At 40.6% G+C, this 23,987-nt stretch overlaps 1 protein-coding gene across 2 annotated transcripts in view; it reads right to left on the reverse strand.

The window, feature by feature from the left end:
• Window positions 1-23,987, reverse strand: part of ano1b (anoctamin 1, calcium activated chloride channel b) — a 78,033-nt gene that overhangs the window by 45,689 nt on the left and 8,357 nt on the right. For both annotated transcript variants that reach the window (XM_079265767.1, XM_079265768.1), the window contains exons 2-3: window positions 10,775-11,167; window positions 5,585-5,683 (exon numbers count right to left, since the gene is read on the reverse strand). In XM_079265767.1, coding sequence (XP_079121893.1) covers window positions 5,585-5,683; window positions 10,775-11,167 — 492 coding nt within the window. The remainder of the gene's footprint in view (window positions 1-5,584; window positions 5,684-10,774; window positions 11,168-23,987) is intronic.

Consider the following 23,987-nt stretch of genomic DNA (forward strand, 5'->3'; position numbering starts at 1 on the left):
TCCAACAAAGAATTGACTTTAAAATCCTGCTGTTGGTTTACAAAGCACTGAATGGTTTCGGGCCAAAATACATCTCTGATCTGCTGCTACCTTATGAACCATCCCGACCCCTCAGGTCGTCTGGGACCGGTCTACTTTCTGTTCCCAGAGTCAGAACTAAACATGGAGAAGCAGCGTTCAGTTTTTCTGCTCCACATATCTGGAACAAAGTCCCAGAAAGCTGCAGGTCTGCTGAGACCCTCAGCTCATTTAAATCAAGATTGAAGACTTTTCTGTTTGCTGCTGCCTTTAATTGAACCACATTCAATTCACATATTAATCAATTTCCTGCATTTCTGCATTTTACTACTGTATTTTATTTCTTACACTGTTCTTAATTGCTGTTAAATCTCCTTTTCTTTTGCCTTATGTTTTGATGCTTTTAATGGTTTTAAAAGGACTGCACAATATATCGCCATTTCCTCCGGGACCGAGTTCGTGCAAGGCGTACACTATAAAACGCAGATCGGCAGAGATCTTTTCCAGACGTGGTTTGTGTGCGAGTAGTTGCAGAATTGCGGCAGTGTATGGTTGATTGCGTGCAGCGTAATGTCTCAGGGAGACATCGATTATTGTTTCAATGTATGTTTTAAATCTCCTTTACTTTTGCCTTTATGCTTTTAATGGTTTCATGTGAAGCACTTTGAATTACCTTGTTGTTGAAATGTGCTATACAAATAAACTTGCCTTGCCTTATGTTACTGTGAAAAACATCTCCTTCAAACAACTGGATTTATTCAATATTCTCACCAAAACTAAATTTAACCAGATTATATTTCAACACATTTTGATATTATAATTAACCTTCGCCCAATACAAATTTTCATGGAACAGAGCCTGAACGCATCATAATGTAATTGAACAGAACTTCCGCATGTTAGCCGTTAGCGGTGCTGCTAACATTACAAGCTCTTTTCCTGTCAATTTCAACACAGATTTGTTGTTCACAATGTAGCATCATCGGGGATTGGCGAACAGACTTGATCAGGTAACTTTATTGAATATCGGCTGATGACGACCGGCAGTTAAACTTTATTTCACACTATGATGGTTAAAGTGTGTAATTGCTTGCCAAACTGCGAGAGGGGATCTGTACGGATCAACAACGGTTTGTTACACAACTATTCACAATGCATTTTAAACAAAGAGCAATCATGATATACCATGAAACATTTCTATTCATTATAGGTTTGGAGGTGAGGTAGAGAGCAACTTAATGTGGTTGCGCCAAAGTAAAATGTGTATTCAGTTGGATCCTATACTGTAGGGATCACTAATAGGCGGACCGCGGTCCTGATCCTGAAATGTGGTCAGAGAGACCAGAGTCTTTAACCAAGAATGGACAAACTCTTATAGGTTAATTCTTCCTACGGACAGTTTAAAACCAGTATGTCTCATATGTTCAGAGACTGTGACGATTATTAAAAGTGGTAATGTGAAGCGCCACTATGAGCCAAAGCACAAATAGTTTGAGCAAACACACAAATCCGAAATGAAGGCACAGAAAAATAAACAATCTAAGAGCCCAATATGATCAGAATCCTGACACATTAATTCACTGTCCAACAATAACCAGTGGTTTCAATAATCACATATATAGTCGCTACACACAGATTTCTCTTATTAGAAGACGAGAAGAATATTATATGGTGGCTTTTCACTTCACTCCTCAATTAACTGAATTAATGAATTCAGTCCTTTATTTTAAGATGCACAGTTTCCATAAGCTTTCTGTTATGTAATTTATTCTTAAATGCATCCCTTATTTTACTTGAAACGAGAGAACATGCATTTACCATTAGATTATGTATTATTTATAATTCATCTACTTCAATTTAAAAAACTGACGATAAATATTGTTGAGATCATATTCAATTGAACTTTCTTCATTTCTTAATTTTGATTTGATAGTCAGTTGTTGAATAAACTCATGTTAAACTCAGACAAACCTGAAGTTATTGTACTAGGCCCAGAACACCTTCGAAATCAATTATCTAATGATAGATTTTCTCTAGATGGCATTGCTCTGGCATCCAGCACCACTGTAAATAATCTCAGTTATCAGGATTATCAAGATCAGGATTTGTCCTTTAACTCCCAGATAAAACAAATTTCACGGATTGCCTTTTTTCACCTCCGTAACATTTCCAAAATCAGGCAAATCCTGTCTCAAAGCGATGCAGAACAATTAGTTCATGCATTTGTTACCTCTAGACTAGATTACTGCAATTCCTTATTATCAGGCTGCTCTAATAAGTCTCTTAAATATCTCCAGTTGAAAACAAGTTATTAGGTCAAACTGCCAGTCAGAGACCTTCTTCACGCGTCAACAGGAAAACATGTTAAACACAAATATACAGACAATCACTTGACGAGTGCTGGTGCAAAGCACTTGTGCTACTGGACAATGTCACCACAGCAAAGGTCTTTAGGAACTACGATCTCAAGCTCTAGATAGACGAAAGTCGACACAATGCATTCAAAATGGAAGTATTGAAAGAGACAATCAAAAACATTAAATGACACAACCAGCATCAATAGATACATCAGCTGTCCATCATAAAACAACATTCAGCTTATTGGTGTCCTTTAGCAGTGATAAAACAATTGAGTGTCATTTAAGCAGGGTTCATTTTTATCTTGGAGCCCAAATTCAAGCTCCTGAATACATATTTAACTGTCATAATATCAACAGACCATTAGCCGACTACCAATAAAGACAAAACATTTATTAAAAACCAAAATCTTTAGAACTTCAACAAATCATCAGACATGTCATTTCAGCGCCCATGTTATCAGGTTAGAGCAGCCACACGGCCGGCATGAGCAGCAGGGTTTGTCAGCGTCCGGTTTCTTCAAAGGTGTCGATTCTTTTAAGCGTAACGTGATTCCCAGTTTGGCTGTGGCCAAGAGGTGATACAAAGTTTGAAACATAAACAAAAAAAAACAGGACTTTGATAACCTGACACGCCGTATAGTTTGTTACATATAACCATCTGAGAAGTCATCATTGGAAACGGTTTGATACTTGGCAGGTGATTAGATGAACTATCTGTCAATCATACTACGAAGTCAGTTGGGAGAAAAGGAAAAACATGTTACCCATCATGTGTGTTGTTAGATTAAGGCAACAAAGGCTAAAGGTAAAGGGCCAGCCATGAAGGTTTATCAAGAGTCTGCAACCTAATACATTTTTATCAAATATTTGAAATGAGTAACGAGTTAGTAAATTATGCTATTCAGTATGAAATTAGCCGCAAAAGTAAATGTATTTTGTAGATGTTCCAGCCATACAATACACACTAATTCAACACTGGCTTTCTAGTGATTTTTCCTCCATCTAATACGAGTAAATTGGTATAAAAAGATTAGACCAATACAACAATGGAAGTCATGAGGAACTGGTCGAGCAGCCTATAAAGACTCCACACAAGAGAGGCTATCCCTTTGTATTTCAACTGCTTTTCATTCAAGAAGCAGAGACTTTTATCCACTCTATTAAGAAATAAAGAGTTAACTTAGTTCTAATATTTGTCTATTTGCAATATTAGGACCTCTTAATGCAGAGCTAAATCTGCAGTAGTAGATAGTAGTAGTAATAGAAGTAGTCTATAAAATCGTTTTTTGCTTGAACTTAAATCAACACATTCAAAATAGTATTTGAATGGATTGAAATTAAATAAATAGATTTAATTCTAGATTAAGATTCAATAGAATGTAAACAAATCTCAAACCTAATACAAAGCCTCAAAATAATTAGCCAAAATCCGCATTTGAAGAGTGAAGTACAACTCATCCTGATTCTTTGTTAGGTACTGAGTTCATCCAATGTTTTAGGACCTGAATCTTGCAGGGGAAATTACTTCAAACTTTTAAAAGCCTCGACAGTGTTCCACACATTGTTGGTGCTCCTTATTGTCTAACAAATATCAAGGACGTTCACCTTTATATTTGTGTTTTTACAGGTCTATGTTTGGCTCTGTTTGATTTTGTGAGGCCTGAATCTGAATCAACATCAGCATTGAAAGAAAGCTAAGTGAAAGCTAAGTCACAAAGCTAAGTCACTTAGCTGTGAAGTGAGCTTCACAGCTAAGTCTGAAAAGGATCTTGAGAATACATGTTGAAAACTATCCATATGGGTAAAAACACAAGATTTGTACAATTATGTGAGGACCCACCCTAAAGAGCCTACAACCTTCCTAGACACATAATAATAATAATAAATATTTGTAGAGAACCTTTCAAGCTTAAGCACAAATTGCCTTCCAGATTAAAAGATTTACAGAATTAAAATTGCACTTACATTGCTCTAAAGTATGGATTCAAGATAACTCTTTGACATCTAACATTATTTCCTAATAATGTCTCGAGAAGGTTCAACAACTCAGAACCTAAGAGAAGAGATGGGGTGTGAACCGTCATTGACTGCTATTTAAGTATTTCAGTATTTATCTATGTCATATGGAGTATTTATGTGCATCAGAGACAAGCTGCAATTAATGTCAGTAGAAAGAAAACTACTGCGAGATTAACAGATCGTTCAGTCCATGAACTTCTTATAATACTACTAGTTGGTCTTCCTGTAGACAAAATAGTTTCTAGCATCTGGTCGAACGCTGATACTTTGGCCTGAGAACAGGAACCCTTTCACGTATTTTCTTTAAATAAATGACAAATGAAGGTATCCACCGCACTGTGCCGGTTATGCGTAAAATGCACAGGTTTGTAGAGGTTTCAATTGTCCATAATCCATTCAAAACATAGAGGTTCTTCTGCTTTTTAAAAATGTTTTGCTGCCTTTAATTTAGGTATTACGTTTTAGTATATATTTCCTTTGGCCGTTGTGAGCTTTTGGCCCCGAGCTTCTGCTTACACTGCCCAGCAACAGCTCTGAGCCCAGTTGATTACGGATCAGGTTTCATTCAGCAGCCTCCCTCTTAATTTCTGTTGAGCATTAAAGTACAAAGTACTTTACTGCCCTTAACAATCGCGCACACATTTGTGAAGCAGGTCTCTCCTTTATGTCAGTCACACAAACTACATTCCGGAGGTAGGAATCACCCTCCCATGGCGGTTTTTTCAACCAACCCAGAGACTAGTTTCACTCTCAATTCTTCAAATGTGGCCCTACGCTTCAAACTATAATTCTCTACGTAACCCTTGAGCGTTTGGTTTTGGACTGTTACATGAATCGTGTCTTTTCAAAATAAACATCCATGATCACAGGAAACACACTTCCGCTTGTTACATGCATAGTGCCTTTTCACAATACAGTTCTGTGTTCACAGGTAACGCACAGTTTCAGCTCGATCCATGCATAGTCTCTTTTCAAAATAAAATTACAACATGGGTTCACTTACTAACTGGGAAAACAACGATTTACTGTAAAACTGTACAGTCATTGCAATCAGCGCAGTTGTTTTCTTTATATTGCACACATACATACAGACAGTAGCAAAGTTGGGTTACTTGAATAGCTGTAAAAGAAAAGTGTCTTCTTTATTCTTTACCCAGACAGAAAATGGAACAAGACACTGAGTCTTACCTTCTTGGTGGGCATCTTCAGCTTCATTAACTCGGCCTCTCGACAGAGAATGTTCCACGGAGCATGAATCTTCACAAAGGCCACCCCTGAAATCTTGGTCTAAGAGACAGACAGCAAACAAATACCACTCAGTTGTAAACAACTTACATATGTGTTGATGTCATCAGGAATGCAAAATAGAAACTTTTCAAAATGAATAGAACGTCAAAAATCTGAAAAATGACATACGAGGTGGGACAAGCAAAACAACCCACTGAGCAATGTGGACCATTACTGGAGAAAGTTCTACAGTCCACCTTTCTGTTGGACCATACTGTATGTCACTGTCTTCACTGCCACGTCATTTGCAATGTTTCTCTCAAGGGCGACAGCAGAAATTCATGCTCGGGGAGCCTGAAACAGCGGAACACAAGAGCTCTCGGGATGGAGGGTGATCATCACTCAACAGTCTTAATTCTATTCTATCACACGTTGTAAATTCTCATGCCATATTACAAAATGTGAAAAAGCAGTGTTTGAACCGAAATGCATTTCATGAATAAAACACGAAAGTCGGAAAAAAACTGCAAAAAGTAAAACAGGAATGAGGTCATGCACATGGTATTAATGATTATAATGATGCCTGATAGTCAGCATGAACAGAATAACTGACCAGTTTTTGATGTGTCTAGGGGTGTGTGTGGTTATTGAGCAGTGGTCTGGTGTCATCTGCATATAAAGTTAATGAATGTGAACACAGCAGACGGCAATGCGTTCACTGCGCGATGCGGCACTGCGCTCTGACGTGGCATGTTTTTTGCAAGGGAAGTGTCTTAAACCTGCATACGAGGTGGCATGTAATGGCCATCAGGGGGCGTGATTGTCTCTTAAAAAATGACTCTACTTCTCACTTGATTTATTATCTCAGTTAACATTGTAAACACGAGTTTAGTCTTCCTTAATACAGCATGTTTATTGCGTAAGTTATGGTCCATTTTGAGTCAAATAGACCATAGAGGCAGAGTATGATTTAGGATGGGCATACTGTGATTGACTGGTTGCGTATACAGCGTCTCTACGTCACTCCTCCGCAGTTCAAATATGGTAACTTCCGTTTCCGCATTTCAGAGATTTAGAGAAAGTGTTTCTGGCTGCGTGTTTTAATAAAAATATTGATATTTGGCACCATCGTATCGATAAATTATTACAAGATGAATTAATACAATATATTAACATATCGATATTTTGATCCCACCCCTAGCATTCAGCTTCTCTCCAGCATTACACTGGGCTCAGCCTTGTTTGCTCTACCACCTATGGCCACCAAATTATCAAAACTGACTTGGTCACACACGTGTTTGATTACAGTGCGAGTTTGTGTTTGCCTCACGCCCAGTTTCAGGAAAATAGGAATCAAGGCATTCTATGAACAGGCCACCTCAGGTCAGCCCTTTCAACTGCTGTGGAGAGCCATATTTTCTATTTATATGCTGGCATCAGGACATCTTATACAGACATATTACTTTACAATTTTACACGCCTGATACACAAATATATCTAAGCTGCAACCCTGCAAATACTTTCACAAAAATTGTCTCCGTCCTAATCTGTTGAAGACGTTTTGAAGTGGATGTCTCCTAACTTCTTGTACCGTAGTTAAATTTAAACAAAGCTGTGTTGTTACTAAAAAAGGCTACTTGTGAAAACGACTTCACAAGAGGTGAAGTACTGCGTTTCCTCTGGCACTGCTTTGTAGACATTCTTCAATCAATCATCTGATCAACTTCCTCCATACATACGTTTGTCACTGCGAAGCCAGATTCCCCTTAAAATAACTATACTACGAAGTGATTGTTTACCTTGATAGACAGAGGGGGCAAACATACGACAAGGGGATGGAAGAGGACAGGAGACCTCAGTTAGAGACCGATGAGGCGAAAGAGGAGAGGAGGCAAGGAGGAGAGGTTTGAGTTTTCAAAGTCCCTTTTTGAACCTTTGCAGGTACATACCAGATCACTGTCACTTCCTGAAGGCCTGTATATTGTCCATCACCTGTTCCTCTGCCCCGATGAGACAAGCTTCCTAAAAACGTCCAAACACAGGAAGTCTGGAGGGAACCCAAATTTGTCTGAAATAGCAAGGTCCATGACTGTACTATGCTTCAAATGATTTTCACGCTTTAAAACTGCATCTTTTTGCAAGTACCATATTTGTTTAGAAGGTCTTGCAAAAGGACTTGGTAACACTTTATAATAACTACGCGCTATGAAGCATTAGTTAAGTATGATTAGACACTTAATCATTTAAAAAGCATTGTTCCTACATTAACACTCATTAGTATACAATTCATAACATTTATATCTATAATGATTTAGACATGCACGAATGGTTATTAATTCAGGTAGTTACTCGTCGTTAGTTAAGTGTTTTGTGTGACCTCATCTAAAGTGAGGACCAGTAGCGGGCCGTGCATTTTATACCTGGGCCTTCTGTGCTGTCCTACCGAGCTACGGTTATTTGTTTATATTGGTGTAATAATGCACGTATTCGTATTAAACCGTTCAGTACGAGGCTTACGAACCGAACAATAAGTTTGAATAATACTAGTTTATTTGGAGAATGCAGAAGCTTAAATTGTGGGAAATATAATGTCGGTGGACTGCGCTCACGTAACACAATGGGATGTGTGATCTTTTGAACCCGGAACAATAACAAAAAACAGCTGAGGCCCCGCGTGTCTTCAGGGAGGCTAAGCTAGCGGGGAAACAACAGCAGTTAGCTGTTCCCTACTGACTCAAAGAGAGAATCATGTCCGAAATAACCCTGCGATAACGGGATGCTTCGTCATGAACGGACAAGTCAGAATCAATGTAATTAACACAATGACAAGAACCAGTCACATATATTATATTCATATTATTCATAAAAACGACACGACAGACAAATTAACAGTAGTAACGTTACTGCAGATGTAAAAAAGACAAACGCAGTTTGTCACTTACCGAATGCTGTTCACTTAAAAAAAGAGTTTAATACCACGGTTGTTCAGTACCAGTAAGAAGTCCTTCTCGATTCATGGACGCCAGTGACAGTCGAGCCTCCCCAGTTGCGGACCGGTGTGCGCGATCAACTGGTTTTGGATTAACTGGTTTATGTTCGAATGCGTAAAGCAGATGTGTGGTCGGAGTGGCCTTTCAGGACCCACATGGAAAAAACAGGAAATAAACATTTCGATCGTTTCTCTTCTCTCTTTCACGTAGTTTCTACGGTTTCGTTTGAGAGAATATAAACGGAACACTTTGCTGGAAAATGTAAGACTCGTCCGCGAGGCTGTGGTTGAGATTAAAGACACATAACGAGGACCAGAGTGAATGATAAAATTGGTGGTCGGTGTCGATGCCTGTTCAAAATACTTACGTCAATAAATCCTTTAAGAAACGCTCTGTTGTCCGTCATTTGTATCATATATCGTTATTAATCTGATGTCAAGTCGATTTGAGACCTGTCTGTGCATCCATACAGCCTGTGAGTTAAACATATGAGCTCAAACACCGCGTACAGATGACTGTCAACCGTGGGAAGCTGCGATCCACCCAGATTAACTTGTGATTCAACTTCTGTAGGCTATCTCACATCGCTTATGTTTTATATTAAAGACTACGGACATGCATCTTATGTTAACGATATTCTACACTGTGCAGCTCACATTCATCCAGATTAGACATGACTGGTAACTCTCGTTTTGTTACTCGATCTGTCGGTCTGAGGGACGTTCTCAAGGTGCGCAGATCGGGAGCAAGAAAGTTTTTGAAAGTTAGCGGAAATATTAACGTGAGACAACATCCGGTTTCGTCAGACGAACATCCAGTTTTCAGAATAAGATGCCAACAAAGTATGAATTGTGTTCACATTAAGTATAAAACATGCTGCATCTCGTGAGTTAAAGGGAAAATACACCTAAATTGGCAGTAAAGTTTCTTTATTATTATATTAATGAACAGTAGAGCTGCATTCACATGCTCTGACTGTCATGAAGACAGAAGACAGACATTTTGCTGAAACGTGCTGAGCAGTGGAACGTTTCACATAAAGTCACACACTGAGCACAGATAGTGAAGAGATAGAACTGCTACTGTGTAAAGGGAATACTGCTGTTAAAAAGCACCTGATTTGTTTTAAGAAGTGTTTGCAAACCAAATGTTATTGCACTGTTGTTCATATAGCAATACTTTTAAAATGAAAGTGCACAATACACTACTTTTGAATTCATTTTTGAACTTTGCCATAACAATGCGATTAATCGCAAAAAATACAAGAGATTAATCGCAATTAAAAATTGTAATCGTTGCTCAGCACTAACAATAATACATCATAGTTTATTCTTTGACATTTTTTTTGTATTAAGGATCTGAATCTGCAATGCTAATAACAAATATTGTTAAATAAAAGTAGTGAAGTTACAATATTTACCTCTTAGATGTATTGGAGTAGAAGTATATAGTTGCATAAAATGGAAACACTCAAGTAAAGTCCAAGTACCTCAAAATTGTCCTTCAGTTGCCTACTTGGTTACATTGTCATTTCCCCACTGCAAGTTGAAACATTGTTTACAAGTGTCATAGTAGACTTGTCATAGAATTAGCCTCTTAGTTTTTTAGAGTTACAATTATGCATTTAACTTTAAAAAAAGTAAATTTTCTTCCGGGAGAACATGCCCCAAAAGTCTGAGGTCCACCCACCATAGTCTCAAAAGATCCTGTGGGAAAGTTACATCTTATTTGATGTTTCTACTTTATATCATATCAAAAAAGCTTCTCTGCATATTTAGTCTTTAACTGAGCTTGTGGTCACCCATCTAATCATTTGGCTCGCACTGGCAACCAGGAGCGATATCATGCTATTTAATCACTATAGAGCCATGCTACATCACAGCTCAATGTGGTCACCAGTACAACAGATCACCAACTGTGACCCAACATCACAGCTGGTTCCAGCTTTGGTTTTTCCTCCTTCCAAAACTCTTGATGTTTACTCTTTAACAGTGTCTCCTACTTTGGTACATTGACTTGTGCTAACTGTGATACCTTTGCAAATAGAATGTTTTTTATACAAAAACATGTCTGTAAAGAAGATTACAGACACAGCAGGTATAGCTCTTAGGTGGATGTGAGTGCTTCTGTAAAGAATGAATGAATAAAGAAGTAAACTCACGTCCTCGTCTTTCTCCAGCTCCAGCCCCATGTCTCTCAGTTTCCCCTCAAACTCCGCCCTCCTGAGAATCTTGTGATCCTCTTGGCCATTGAGGGTCTCTGCTAGACAGCCCAGCTCCACGTCTGTCCCCGGTGACGACGGCGGGGACGATGGGTCCTGCGCCCTTGGTGCTTGGTGCTGTCGGATGTGTTGGTCGCGGCTCTGGTAGCCACGGCGTAGGCTGCGGGCGACGGCATTTTGGGTAAGCAGGTGCGTCGCCTGTCGACCAGAGCGGCCCACGGTCGACTTCTTCACGGGGTAGGTGAGGACGTAGTCCACGTGCCGCTGACCGTCCAGGAAGTAGAGGCCTTGTTGAGACTGGGTGTTCTCCTGTGGGGTTAGAGCCTTCAGCAGCTGGCAGTGTGCACATGGGGACAAGAGAGAAAGAGAGAGAAGGCAAGAGATACAAAAATATCAAGATGTGTTCTAACAAAGTACATCTTTCACCTGGTTTAGCAGACAATATCCACAACCTTGCAAGTTATTTTTATTGCAAAATATATTACAATTTGGGTGATTACCAAAACACCTAATTTCATTCATACATTTTCTTAATACCTTTTTTTGCCATAATAAAGAGTTGACAGCAAAATCCTTAAATATGCTGTCAAAATAGCCCACAGGGAAATTCAAAATAAAACAGGAAACAAAAGCCAAGACTGTGACACTGTGGGCCATGCAGTGGTGGGCCGTCAGGGCCTGCAAGGCCTTCTCTGCTGGCCTAAACAGAATCACAAAGTTATCCATTTTATCATTTTATAATTTTTCTTAAATACACTACATGTATTATAATTTATAAAAATATTTTCCCATTATCTTATTTTCTCATTGCAAAGCTACTGTCTTCCTCAGTTGCTCTGCTTCCAGTGTAGCTTGTTTTAAGTAGAGCTTTTATCCAATCAGATTCCAACTCTGTGTCTCTAGGTAAGAAGAGAGGCAGAGGCCTGCAGACTGAAGGTGCGTTCACACCGGACGCGTCGAAAAATCGACGCGCGTCGAGATTACATACAAAGTCTATGCACAGACGCAAAATCGCCAACGCGTGAGTTGAAATTTTTCAACTTCTGCGACATAATCGCGTGACGCTGTGGCGCGATAGCCTATCAGCGTTGAGTTGCTCCCCCTGTCATCACTGGCTAGTTATTTCGGAGTCCATTTTTGTCGGTTTATTGCCGTTGAATCACAGCCAAATCAGTTTATTTAGTGTTCCTACAGCTGTAGTAAACAGCGACCGGTGGCTTGCTAGACACAGTGAATACAGCTCGATACAATCCACGGAGTTCCTCTGAACAATATTATGAACCAGACATGACGCCGTTTAGTTTCCCGGGATATCTGTGACTTCCACAACACGTAGAAATGTAGGTTATTTTTTCGGAATGCATGTTTTAGCTGAATTGATTTTGACTCATTGTTCGTTAATGCCGCTGCATCCCGTCATGATCCCGTCAAGATATTCATGTATCTGCACTCATAGTGTATTTGTAGGTGTTGAGCTTCATTTTTACGAGTGCAGGCCCAGGTATAAAATGCACGGCCCGCCACTGGGGCCATGTGCGTGCACCTTTTTTATGTGGCTCATGAGTTATTTTGAATTTAAAATTGTGCGTCTGTTTGGGCCGTTACGTTACCGGTACTTGGAGCCAAGGAGTGCTTCTATTTTAACTGGCACAGCTTTTCTAGCCTTTACAGCACTCGTTCAGCGGTCCGGGAAACACAAAAACCAATCACATGCATTGTTAATCGTATCACGTGATGCTACAGGCCAATTAATGTGTATTCCAATAAGCATCGCGGCTTGAGTGAGATATAAACAGACGGGAGAGACTGGACGAGAGACGGACAGTTGGAATAGTACATAAGTTAGAGAACTTATTTCACATGCCGTTTTCCTAAAAGAGAAAAGTTGATTGCGAGACCAGAGCCTTTAACCAAGAACTCACACCTGAATAAACTGCAACACAAAGACAATTCAGTTCAATACATTTTTCTAAAATGAAGTACTTTATTTTAAGATAAACATATTTCAAAAGCTTTCCGTTATGTTTATTTATTTTTAAATCCAGCCCTTATTGTAATTGAAATGAGACATTTATATAACATTTATGTATTAGAGTATGTATTATTCACAAAGAAAATGTCTTTGTGTTTAAACTCTCATAAAATCTTCTTATTTGGTAGTTTGCTGAAATGTTTGAATGTATAATTGTTCAGGATGACTGACGATGACCATGTAAAGTCACTATTTCACTCCTAACTAAACTGAAAAGTTGGCAGCTCTGGAACAGGCTATCATAGTCATAGTAAGTGATTGTGCTAACTAGCTACCTGAATCATCCATTGGGCTGTATGAGGATTTGTGAGTGAGGAATATTTTTGTTTGTGTGTTTGTTTTAATATTGTGAAAGCTGCTGTGTTCTTGCCAACTTCAACAGGGTAACAACTGCAGTTACTGCATACAGAGTTCTTATACAGTCTTGAAGGTGATATTTTCTGACCTATTGTTATCTCCGCCAGGAGAATCTTGCAATCACTGACGTGTGTGCTTGTGAAAGAAGCTCCAGACACAACATATTTTAAGTTTAAGTTACCTTTTAAGTTAATATGGGGAACTTGTTAGCAAACAGTTGTCTATTTACACATCCAGCGGACATAGAAAAACATTAGCATTCATTTAGAGTCATGTTTCTGGCCACTGGATGGATATACAGCCCAGTCTCATTACCAGGTCGTCAAGAGAGGCATCGATCGAAACCGGACAGCTTTCAGCTCATCTGCCCTGACCGATCAGTCTCATATTTTCCATATTTTTTTGCCCGTCACATTTACTTGTGTGGCGCACAATATTTTTCTTTCTTCTAATCTATTTATTTTCAGTTTACACAGGAGTGCGACACAATATTTTTCTTTCTTTCAATCTATTTATTTTCAGTTTACACAGGAGTGCGACACAATATTTTTCTTTCTTTCAATCTATTTATTTTCAGTTTACACAGGAGTGCGACATGCCACTCACAAACAGAACAGCACGTAACATACCTGCCAACCACACAAACAACCAATCCCGGACACAAAAAAACAACAACAACAACAACAAATTTAAAAATATATAAATAAAATAAGTAAATAAACATAGATCATCATCCTTCTAGAAGGAATCCTAGTATTCCTTCTACTAGATACCAATGAACATTGTGAACCTAGCTCCCTGGGCGTCCCCCGGAACCCGAAGTTACAAAAACCTCCCTCCTACACACATCCACTTTTCAGCCCACACATTTTATATGCCAAATATTGTCCTCCACATGAATTACATACAACCATACAAACAGGTGCACACAGTGACAAACAAAATATTGTGGACTTTCTTCCTTCACTGAGTCACTTGGATCCCATGGTTGCAAAACCTCTTAGTATGATTTTGGCATATTCCTCTCCAATAAAATCCATAACAGGGTTCCAAACAGAGAAGAACCCATCTATGTCTCCTTGGAGAACATGTGTGAGCCTTTCCAGTGGGATTAATTGAAGAACATTATAGAGCCAACTTGAAACAGATGGTTTTGCATCATCTACCCCGGTGGTTCTCAACTGGTCTGGCTGCGGGACCCACCATCACCCCTTAATGACAAGCCGGGACCCACGACCCAAATTACATATATAATTTGGGTATATCTATTTTCAAGAAGTCTAGTAACGTCTCTGTGTAGTAAACTCTCAAATCAAATAAAGAAAGTACACATCAATTACATTTTAACAAATATTCTCATTTTTCGAATTTAACTGGATGGATTATAAATATTACATAGAAATATATGAATAAATGTTCTTCTCATTTCAAGTAAAATAACGGCTGGATTAAAGAATAAATTACGTAACACAATTCATTTTAGATAAATTATGTTCACTGAATTGCCGTGCAGCTTTAAATTCAGTCCATTCAGGGTGAAGTGAAAAAGCCATAATATTATATTTTTCTCATCTTCCAAAAAGAGAAATTAGTGTTTGAAGAATTCACCTCTATGAGTCTGTCCAGTCAGAGTCTAATGACTCTGGTCTCTGGTCATTTTCTCTTTTGGAAATCACCCTATGATTTGACTTTCAGTGATGCTTTCAGGAGCTTGTTGTTGTGGCAGTCGCTATCAGTCTGTGGTGCTTCCCTGTAAATTCTATATGAGATATAAATAGTGTGTGAATTGTGAGCTGTCATGACCTGAGCCTACAGTATTTCTCCCCATGAAGTCTACTTACAGTATAACGGTCTGGCTGTAGATCTTAGGGATCAAACTACACAGAGAGCACACACCAACATCAGTTTACACTTTAAGCTCAGTTTACTGGTCACGGGTAGGGGAGGGTTTTCTAGCTGGTTCCCATATTGGATCCAGTTCACAGTTGGCAAAATACATAAACATTCACGGAGAAGCTTCTCTTTTCAGTGGCAGCAAAAAGCTCATAACCTCAGCAAAAATAAGGAACGAAGTCACCAGAACACGTGCTTAGATTTCTCAGCTCATAAAGCTGCCATTAATGTAACAGTAACACTAAATATAGTACACTCTGTCCTTTTTTCCCTTATGATGTCCCTTAAGTTGGGAAACTCCTTTTCCTTGCTACTTCAACCAACTGAGGTTGAGTAAATAACAAATACAATTTAATAAAACCAATGTTCATCTGCCCGGACAGTGTGTTGTTTTTTTCCACTCAAAAATCCAAATGAACGACTTTGCAGTAACTTTGATATTACTATACAGTCATTCCTCTTAGCTGGCACACATGTAAAACCCTGGCGCTAGCAACGCAACCAGCATTTTCTTAATTCATTATATTTATTGGAGTCATAATGTAGTTTTGTTGCTTTCTTTTGTTTTTGAGGGAAACACGGGGTGGGTTTACACATGCAGTTCTGACATTGAACAGTGGGTGGCACATTGACCTAAAAGTGCATACCGGTAAGGGCCTGGTAATGAGAATCAGTTGAGTGTGGACAGGAAGCTAACAGTTTTTGACCGCGTTAATGTGGCGTGTCGGCTAGCGTGTCAGCTTGGAGTTTCAAGGTCTTATTTTATCCTGTCAAGTATCCTGTGGTGTTCTGTTATGGTGTCAATGTGCAAATGGAATAAATAGATCAACGGATCGAAAGAAAGACAGCGCACTGGACAGTGAAATGTTTGTGGAACACGCGTCCGAAAAAGTTCTCCCGTTCGCCCCCCAGTGGCTTTAAAATATAAAATGGATATTTGTTAAAGTCACTACAATATGTATACTTTAGTTTATACAACTTAAGTCATATTTGACAATGTACTTAGTTAATTACTTATCAAGAAAACCCAACTCAGCTAAATGAAATGAATTCTTACCAAGAGAATTGCTTACTCGAACAAAATACACTGACTTAACCATGTTAGTTATGTTAGCTACGTTAGCTAGCACAGAATGGTAAATACACAACAAACATTCACCGGGGAATGGAAGACAATTCATTAAATCCTCGGCAGAACTTCGTAAACTTGCTCCCTGTAACCCATTTTGGGACATATTTCGTTCATAAGAACAAACTTTTATGTTGCGTTTTTACTCTGCCTGGTTATTTCCTTTCTGCTTTTAGCTTGATATCTGACGTGAAGCGCTGTTATTGTAATGTCTCTGCAGCGTCACCACTGCCCTCTGCTGGACTGAAATAGCTATCGCTGATGGGCAAAAGGCTCGTAATGAATTCACCCGTGTTATAGGCTATTTGAGTGGGTTATGTAAGAAATGTGAGCAAAAAACTGTAGTTAGTAGATATAATAAAAGTGTTTAATAATTCATAATTAAGAATTGTTATATTAATGTTATTAATAATGTTTTTTATACCTGAGGAGCTGAGTTGAGTTTTTTTGCAAATGGGGTTTTATTGATTTAATATTTCATAGGAGTATGTACTCCAATGTTTAACTGTAATCGTACTTGCATCAGTGGAATTAAATTCCTTATAATTGTAAACCAGTCTTGGTAGATTTCTTATTGGAGCGTGTCGACTGCACAAAGCAGCCGGACACACGTGCTCCGGCTTTCTCTCTGTGGGGTTGAGTTTCAGCCCAACAAATTTGGCAAATCACGAAGGGACACCCTTACCGGCCTCGCTGTGTGTGCTGGAGGCAGCGTTGGTCAAGCAGACATCCTGGGCCCATAATATCGGTAAGCAGAGCCGTTTCATGAAATCTGTGAGTTAGCTTTCTAGGATCTTAGGGGAGGTCTGCTTGGCTAAGCGTTGCTAACAGCTAGCTCTGCGGTGCCGGCGAGGACGTTCCACGGAGAAGGCCGAATTCCGCTGAGGTAAGCTACGTTTTACTGTCTGAAGTATGGTGAACTAAGGGACTAGTCCAGTGTATACAGAGGATCCTGAGAATAAAGAAATTAAAGGCAGAACAGCGCTGTAATTAAATCACCACATTGGAATCAAACTGTTTTCTATAGGGCGAACTGCTTTGCTTATTCTGGGAGTCTCCTCGGCTCAGCGTGAGTATTGCTAGGTCTGCAGATAACTAGTTTAAAGCAGTTATGTAGCTTGGCGAACTGAAATATCGTGGCTTTGAGGGGCTTAGGGGTGCAATCCTTTGCAGGCTTAGACCACGAATTTTGGGTCTTGTCGCATAAGCTGTTTAGAGAAGCTAGGCTAGCGGGAGTCAGCTTCTAAGGCTGCGGTTCACGGGTGATGAAACACCGATCCTGGAAGACTATCTCGCTTGCTTTGGCCGTGCATTAAAAGTAGCGATCGTGTGGGTGATTCGGAAGAAGTAGAATAATGGGCTTTTGGGGGAACTAGACTGACTGGGGGAGTGGTTGTGTCGCTGGTAGTGTATAACTCGCTCATAACGTAACGGTGAACTCAGGTCTGGAGGAGCTAATAGCCTGTTAAACCAGAGGATTTGAGGTTAAATAAAACCGGACAATAAGTCCAATAATACGTGTGACCAGTCTGTGTTTTAGCAGCGTGGAAATACGTTTACAATGATGAATAACATTGCATGATCTGTAGCCGCGCTGTGAGGAGCTAACGCTAGCTACGTTTAGCTCCGGTTTTGCGGTACTCTGTATGTAAAATAAAAGTGCTTATAAAATAAAATAACCAGTGGATTGTGAGAGGACCCAGAGGGCGTACCAGTGGAATTAAAGTGTGGGATTTTGGTGAAACTTGTGTGTGCGTATGCTTTATTAGAAGCTCCGTTTTTGTCGTTAGCATAGCTGTTAGCATATGCGTTAGCATAACATCAGGATAACTTCCTGTCGGCGAAAAATAGTAGAAGAAGAGCACAACGCCAGAAAAGCAACTCCATTACCTAGCGGTGAGGAGGAGTAACTGCTAGATGATAGTAATAAGTGTTTAGAATCTGTGAATTTTTTAGAGCTTCATTGTCTAAGACCTGTAAGCTTACATCCTGACTTTAGTTTTAATTAAGCATTATAACTTTAGTTGTTGACTTTGTTTTTAATTCAGCATTTTAACAAAGATTAATGGTTTCAGTTGTGCTTCTTCAATTCTTGAACTTAATTGTGATTCATTAGTAAATGAGATTCATTATTGTGCAGACCAGAGTGTAAGTGCAGTTCAACAGTTTGACTTGCATTGGTATTTCTGATTGAATATCTTTGAATACAGTTATTGATTTTTTGAAGTTGAATTTAATATTTAATTGATTAATTATTCATTGTTTTTGAATTCTGATTTGGAACTGGATTGTGATCTTGATTTTGATTCTGATTTAGATGTTGAGTTTGATTTCGGAATTCTAACTTCAATTTTGGATTCGAGATTCCTTCACATATCCAGTATTGACTAATTTTGGTACATTTACTATTTTACATCGTTCCTAAGAATCTATTTTGACACGGACGGCGCTAACATTTGAGAGATCGTTGACCTCTCATACACTACAGACGTATGCTAACATTTACTGCTGAACTTTGGGCAGTTTTGTGTTTGTTTTAGTCAAGGTGCGTGGTTGAGTGGATCCAGATCTGGGAAGTGGAGCAGTGGATCCCAGTTTTGGAGTCAACGACCGCACACAATACAGCACAGAGGGTGAGTTGACTTTGATTCATGTGATGACAAGCGTGCACATTCAATACACACATTTGAATACTCCTAGGCTGCATAATGTTTACATTAAAGAAGCAGAGGAAGGGAAGTAGGAGAACTGGTGGGAAGACTAAAATGTGAAGTAAGAGAAGCAGAACGCATCAGAAAAGATTTGCAAACAGCAGATAGAGGAAAGACGAGCAGAAAGTAAAGAAGACGAGGAGATAGAGAGAATGCAGCGGCGACTGCTGAAACTGCAAGTAGCAGAGGTCGACAGAGAATTAAATAGAAAAGTTCAGGCCAAGAAACAGATGATAGCAGCAGAAGCCCAGCAGCAACAAAATCCAGCAGTACCAGCCTCCACGGTGGTGTACAATCAGCCCCCACCACGATGAATGAATGAATGAATGAATTTTATTTATATAGCGCTTTTCACAGACAGTACTATCACAAAGTGCTTAACAGAGCAGACATTTAAAAGCATAAAAAACACAATGTGACCCTACGGTCAATAAATTACATACACAGAGTGAATAAAAAATGTTAAAGAATAAAATAAAAATAAAATAAAAATGTAAAACAAATGTTAAGAGCAGGTCTAGGACATGGGTTTACTTTTACACAAACGCCAGCCTAAACAGGTGGGTTTTGAGCTGGCTTTTAAAAGTATCCACAGTATCGGCGAGGCGTAGAGTTGCAGGCAGAGCATTCCAGAGCCTCGGGGCCACTGCCTCAAAGGCTCGGTCACCACGGGTCTTAAATCGTGTGCGTGGGACTGACAGAAGACCTAGAGCATTTGACCTGAGAGTGCGGGCGGGTGAATAGGGGCGAAGTAGATCAGCTACATAAGTCGGAGCCTGACCGTGAAGTGCTCTGTAAGTGATGGTGAGAATTTTGAAGTGTATCCGAGATGCTACAGGAAGCCAGTGGAGAGATCGGAGTACGGGGGTGATGTGAGACCGTCGGTTTGTCCTGGTGAGTAATCTGGCGGCAGCATTTTGGATGACCTGCAGACGGTTAAGAGCAGATACACTGAGTGATGTAAAAAGTGAGTTGCAGTAGTCAATGCGAGAGGAGATAAATGTGTGTATGATCATTTCTAATTCAGGCGTTGATAATACAGATCTCAGTTTACTGATATTTCTTAGATGGAAGAAACATGACCTGGACAGCTGCTTAACATGAGGGTCAAATGACATGGAGCGATCAAAGAAAATCCCAAGATTGCGCAGGTTGCAATGGGAAGCAGAGGAGAGAGGACTAATAATCTGCCTGATCATGGGGACAAACTCCTCTGGAGCAATAACTAGGACCTCCGTCTTAGAGTCGTTGAGTTGCAGGCAGTTTTCTGCCGTCCAGTCTCTGATGGCATTGACACAGTCCAGGAGCCTAGTTAATGTGAATGCCTCGCTGGGTTTGAATGACAGATGAAGTTGGATGTCGTCTGCATATAAGTGATAGGACACATTATAGCTTTTTATGATCGGTCCCAAAGGTAACAGATAAAGTGAAAATAACAGAGGCCCCAGAACCGAGCCCTGCGGTACACCACAAGACAGTGGAGAGGTAACAGACACAAAAGCACCCACAGAGACATTGAAACTTCTGTCACTGAGGTAAGATGTAAACCAGTCTAACGCTATGCCAGTTATGCCCACCCAATCACGTAGCCTCTTAATCAGGATGTCATGGTCTACAGTGTCAAATGCAGAACTGAGATCCAGAAGAACTAACACAGAGCAGTCACCTGCATCAGCACACATGAGAATGTCATTTGAAACCCTCAGGAGAGCGGTTTCAGTAGAGTGTTGCTTACGAAACCCAGACTGGAACTTGTCATACATGTTGTGCCTCTCCAGTGCAGCAGTAAGTTGTTTGGCCACCACTTTCTCTAAAAGTTTGGACAGGAAAGGCAGTTTTGATATGGGCCTGTAGTTCATGGGCAAAGCTGGATCTAAGTTAGGTTTCTTTAATATGGGCTGGATAGTGGCATGTTTGAAATAGGAAGGGACAATTCCTGTAGACAATGAGGAATTGACAATAGATGTTACTGCAGGGCCAATAGTTAACAGAACGTTCTTAAATAGAGAGGATGGAATTATATCCAGAGGGCAAGTTGATGGCTTTGTATTGTTAATTAAGTCCATCAGGTCTTGAAGGCTGATAGGCTGGAAAGAGCCCATAACAGCAGGAGATTGCGAGGAGCTACAAGTAGCCGAACAGATCCCAGGCCGAATGCCAGACCTAATACCTGTTACCTTATCATTAAAATAGATCAGGAATTTGTTGCAATCGTCAACAGAATAGCATGGTACAGTGGAGACAGGTGGTGAAACAATTCCTCTAATTGTGTCAAACAGAATCTTGGGATTTTTCTTTGAAGAAGAGATTAGGTTGGCAAAATAAGCAGTTCTAGCTTCCTTTACTGTGGTATTAAAAGAAACTCTGAGGTCTTTCAGATATAAACGATGCACTTCTAGCCCAGTAGCTTTCCAGAGTCGCTCTGCCCTGCGACACTTCTGTCTCACGCTGCACACAGCTTCTGTCATCCACGGAGTAGTGTTATAGGCAGCCCTGGTCCTTTCCTTAAGAGGTGCCACTTTATCCAGCAAAGTGGTGCAATGTTCATTAAAGGACTGTATCAAGTGTTCAACATCATTGAGATTTGTGTAAAAGTCACAGCAGAAGTGCATCGAGAACTGATCAGCTGTACTCTGAGTAATAATGCGTGAGTGGAATGTTTGTTTCAGACACAAGGGGTCAGCATTGACAGAAAGATCAAAGAAAATACATTTATGGTCACTGATCAATAGGTCCTCACAACGGGTATTATCAATATCAAGACCCAGAGAAAACACAAGGTCCAAGGTGTGACCACCCCTGTGAGTGGCGCCAGAAACATGTTGCGTGAAATTAAAAGATTCAGTAATATTGAGAAACTCAGTAGCTATACAGTCTGTGGTATCATTGACATGCAGATTAAAATCACCAACCAGAAGCACTTTGTCTAGCTTGATAATAGAGGTCAGAAAGTCTGTGAATTCTGATAAAAACTGACCTGCAGGACCTGGAGGTCGGTAAATTAAAAAACAGTAAAACGGCTTTTGCCGGCCCACTTTAGTCAGCTGTAGTTCAAAAGTAGCATAGGATTCTGTGCTCCCCAAGTGGCAGGAAAACTGATTCTTCCAGACCACGGCGAGGCCTCCACCGCGGCCTGTCAGACGCGGTGTCCCAACATAAGAACAGTCCACAGGGCAGAGTTCATTGAAATGGATGCATTCCATATTCTGTTGCCAGGTCTCGGTCAGAAATAAAAAAGCCAAATTATGACTTGTGAACAAGTCATTTAAAATGTGAGCCTTGTTTGTTATAGAGCGTGCATTAATCAGACACATTTTGATGGGGGAAGACACTGTGTCGTCATCAGCACAGGAAGCTTTGGGGGTATGTGCAATAGGACGGATCACTCGTGCAGCACCTCGAAACCGACCATAACTAGGGCGTGAGCGCGAGTCTGTGATTCTCACGGGAATGTTCATGGGTCGTGGAGTGGAAGTTACGTTAGAGGCTGGAGATCCTCCATGCCGCCAGGGGGAGCTGGTGTTGCTTGTAGGGGATGAATGCGGCTGATGATTTATCGTAGAGGAAGAGTGACAGCGGACAGGGGATCCAGGTGTAAACAGTCAATCATGTGAATGGGAGTGAACAGCATACTGTAAATTAGCCGCTAGCAGGCGGCTACCCAGCTTGTTAAAATGAATACCATCCTTCTTAAAAGCGGAAGAGCGGCCCCAAAACAGATTAAAATTGTCAATGAAGCTCACGTTGTTGATCCTGCAGGCGGCCTGGAGCCAGGTGTGGAGGCTGAGGACTCTGCTGAACCGCTGTGATCCACGGCCGAGTGTTGGACTTGGACCACTGATAAAAACAGACAGTCCACAGCTGTTTAAAAAGCTTAAAAGATTTGTAAAATCCATCTTGGTCAACTCGGACTGGTGGAGGGCTGTATCGTTGATTCCCACATGAACGATAATTCGCCGAATGGAAGACGGGAGGGCGCGCATCAGGCCAGGCAGTGTCAGCAGGATGTCTGGAGCCGTTGCTCCGGGGAAGCAGTGTGTCTCCGCGTTGAAGAAACGGGTGTTCCTGATGATTGAGTCCCCGACTATCAGCGTCGTCGGGGCGAAGAGGGGACGAGGCGGCAACACTGCGCGTGCAATACGCGTGGATGGAGGCGAGGATTCAACCAGTGGTGGCGGAGCAGACAAGCAAGGACTGAGAGAACGGGCGACCGAAGCAGAAGTGGTGCATCCAACAGAGGGAGAGGTACTGATAAAGGGGGGCATGAAGGTCTTGTAAGTAGAGGAGTGTGCTACGTATGTGGGAGAGAAGGTCATTGGGTGAGAGATTGCCCACATAAAAGAAGAGGAAGACAGCCCAATGCACCACCACAACATGCTCCGTTCCCACCACAACATCAGCAGTACCTACGACCAGGTCCATCTGGACCTCCTCCCGTGAGACAACAGATGCCCATGCTGTCACCAGGACCATGGGGAGGTTCAGTGTATAGCCAAGATACATAGATGATTACCACGTGATCTTACAGCAGAGATATCGTGGTGAAGGGGAGATATGGTAAGGTGTCAAACATTTTTTGTAGATCCACATTTAGAATAGTTTTCAGTAAAGGTACTACTCACAATTTGAGATTAATAACGTCATGATAAACCACAACTTTTGAATTTAAATACAGCAAAATCCAAGTCTAACTCAGTGATAGGTCTTAGCCTAGACTTGCTAACTCTAAATTGTGAAATATACTGGAGCTCTAACTAACATGAGCCGAGTTTTGTTTTCTCAGGTGACAAACGCAGAAGCAGCAGCTGACGAAAGGAAGCAGGCTGACGTGTCACCAGGCAGTCTGGTGTGGATAAGAGTCCACAAGCGCAGGTGGAGTGAACCAAGGTGGACCGGTCCATGGGAGGTAGTATTGGCAACCTCACATGCAGAAAAGGTAAAATGGGAGCGACTTGGCACCACCTCACTCACTGTGCAGCAGCGAAGGTAACGAGTGAGACACTCGCAGAGATAGGATTGAACATCAAACAG

The sequence above is a fragment of the Melanostigma gelatinosum genome (assembly GCF_949748355.1).
Source record: "Melanostigma gelatinosum genome assembly, chromosome: 1".
Taxonomy (NCBI): domain Eukaryota; kingdom Metazoa; phylum Chordata; class Actinopteri; order Perciformes; family Zoarcidae; genus Melanostigma; species Melanostigma gelatinosum.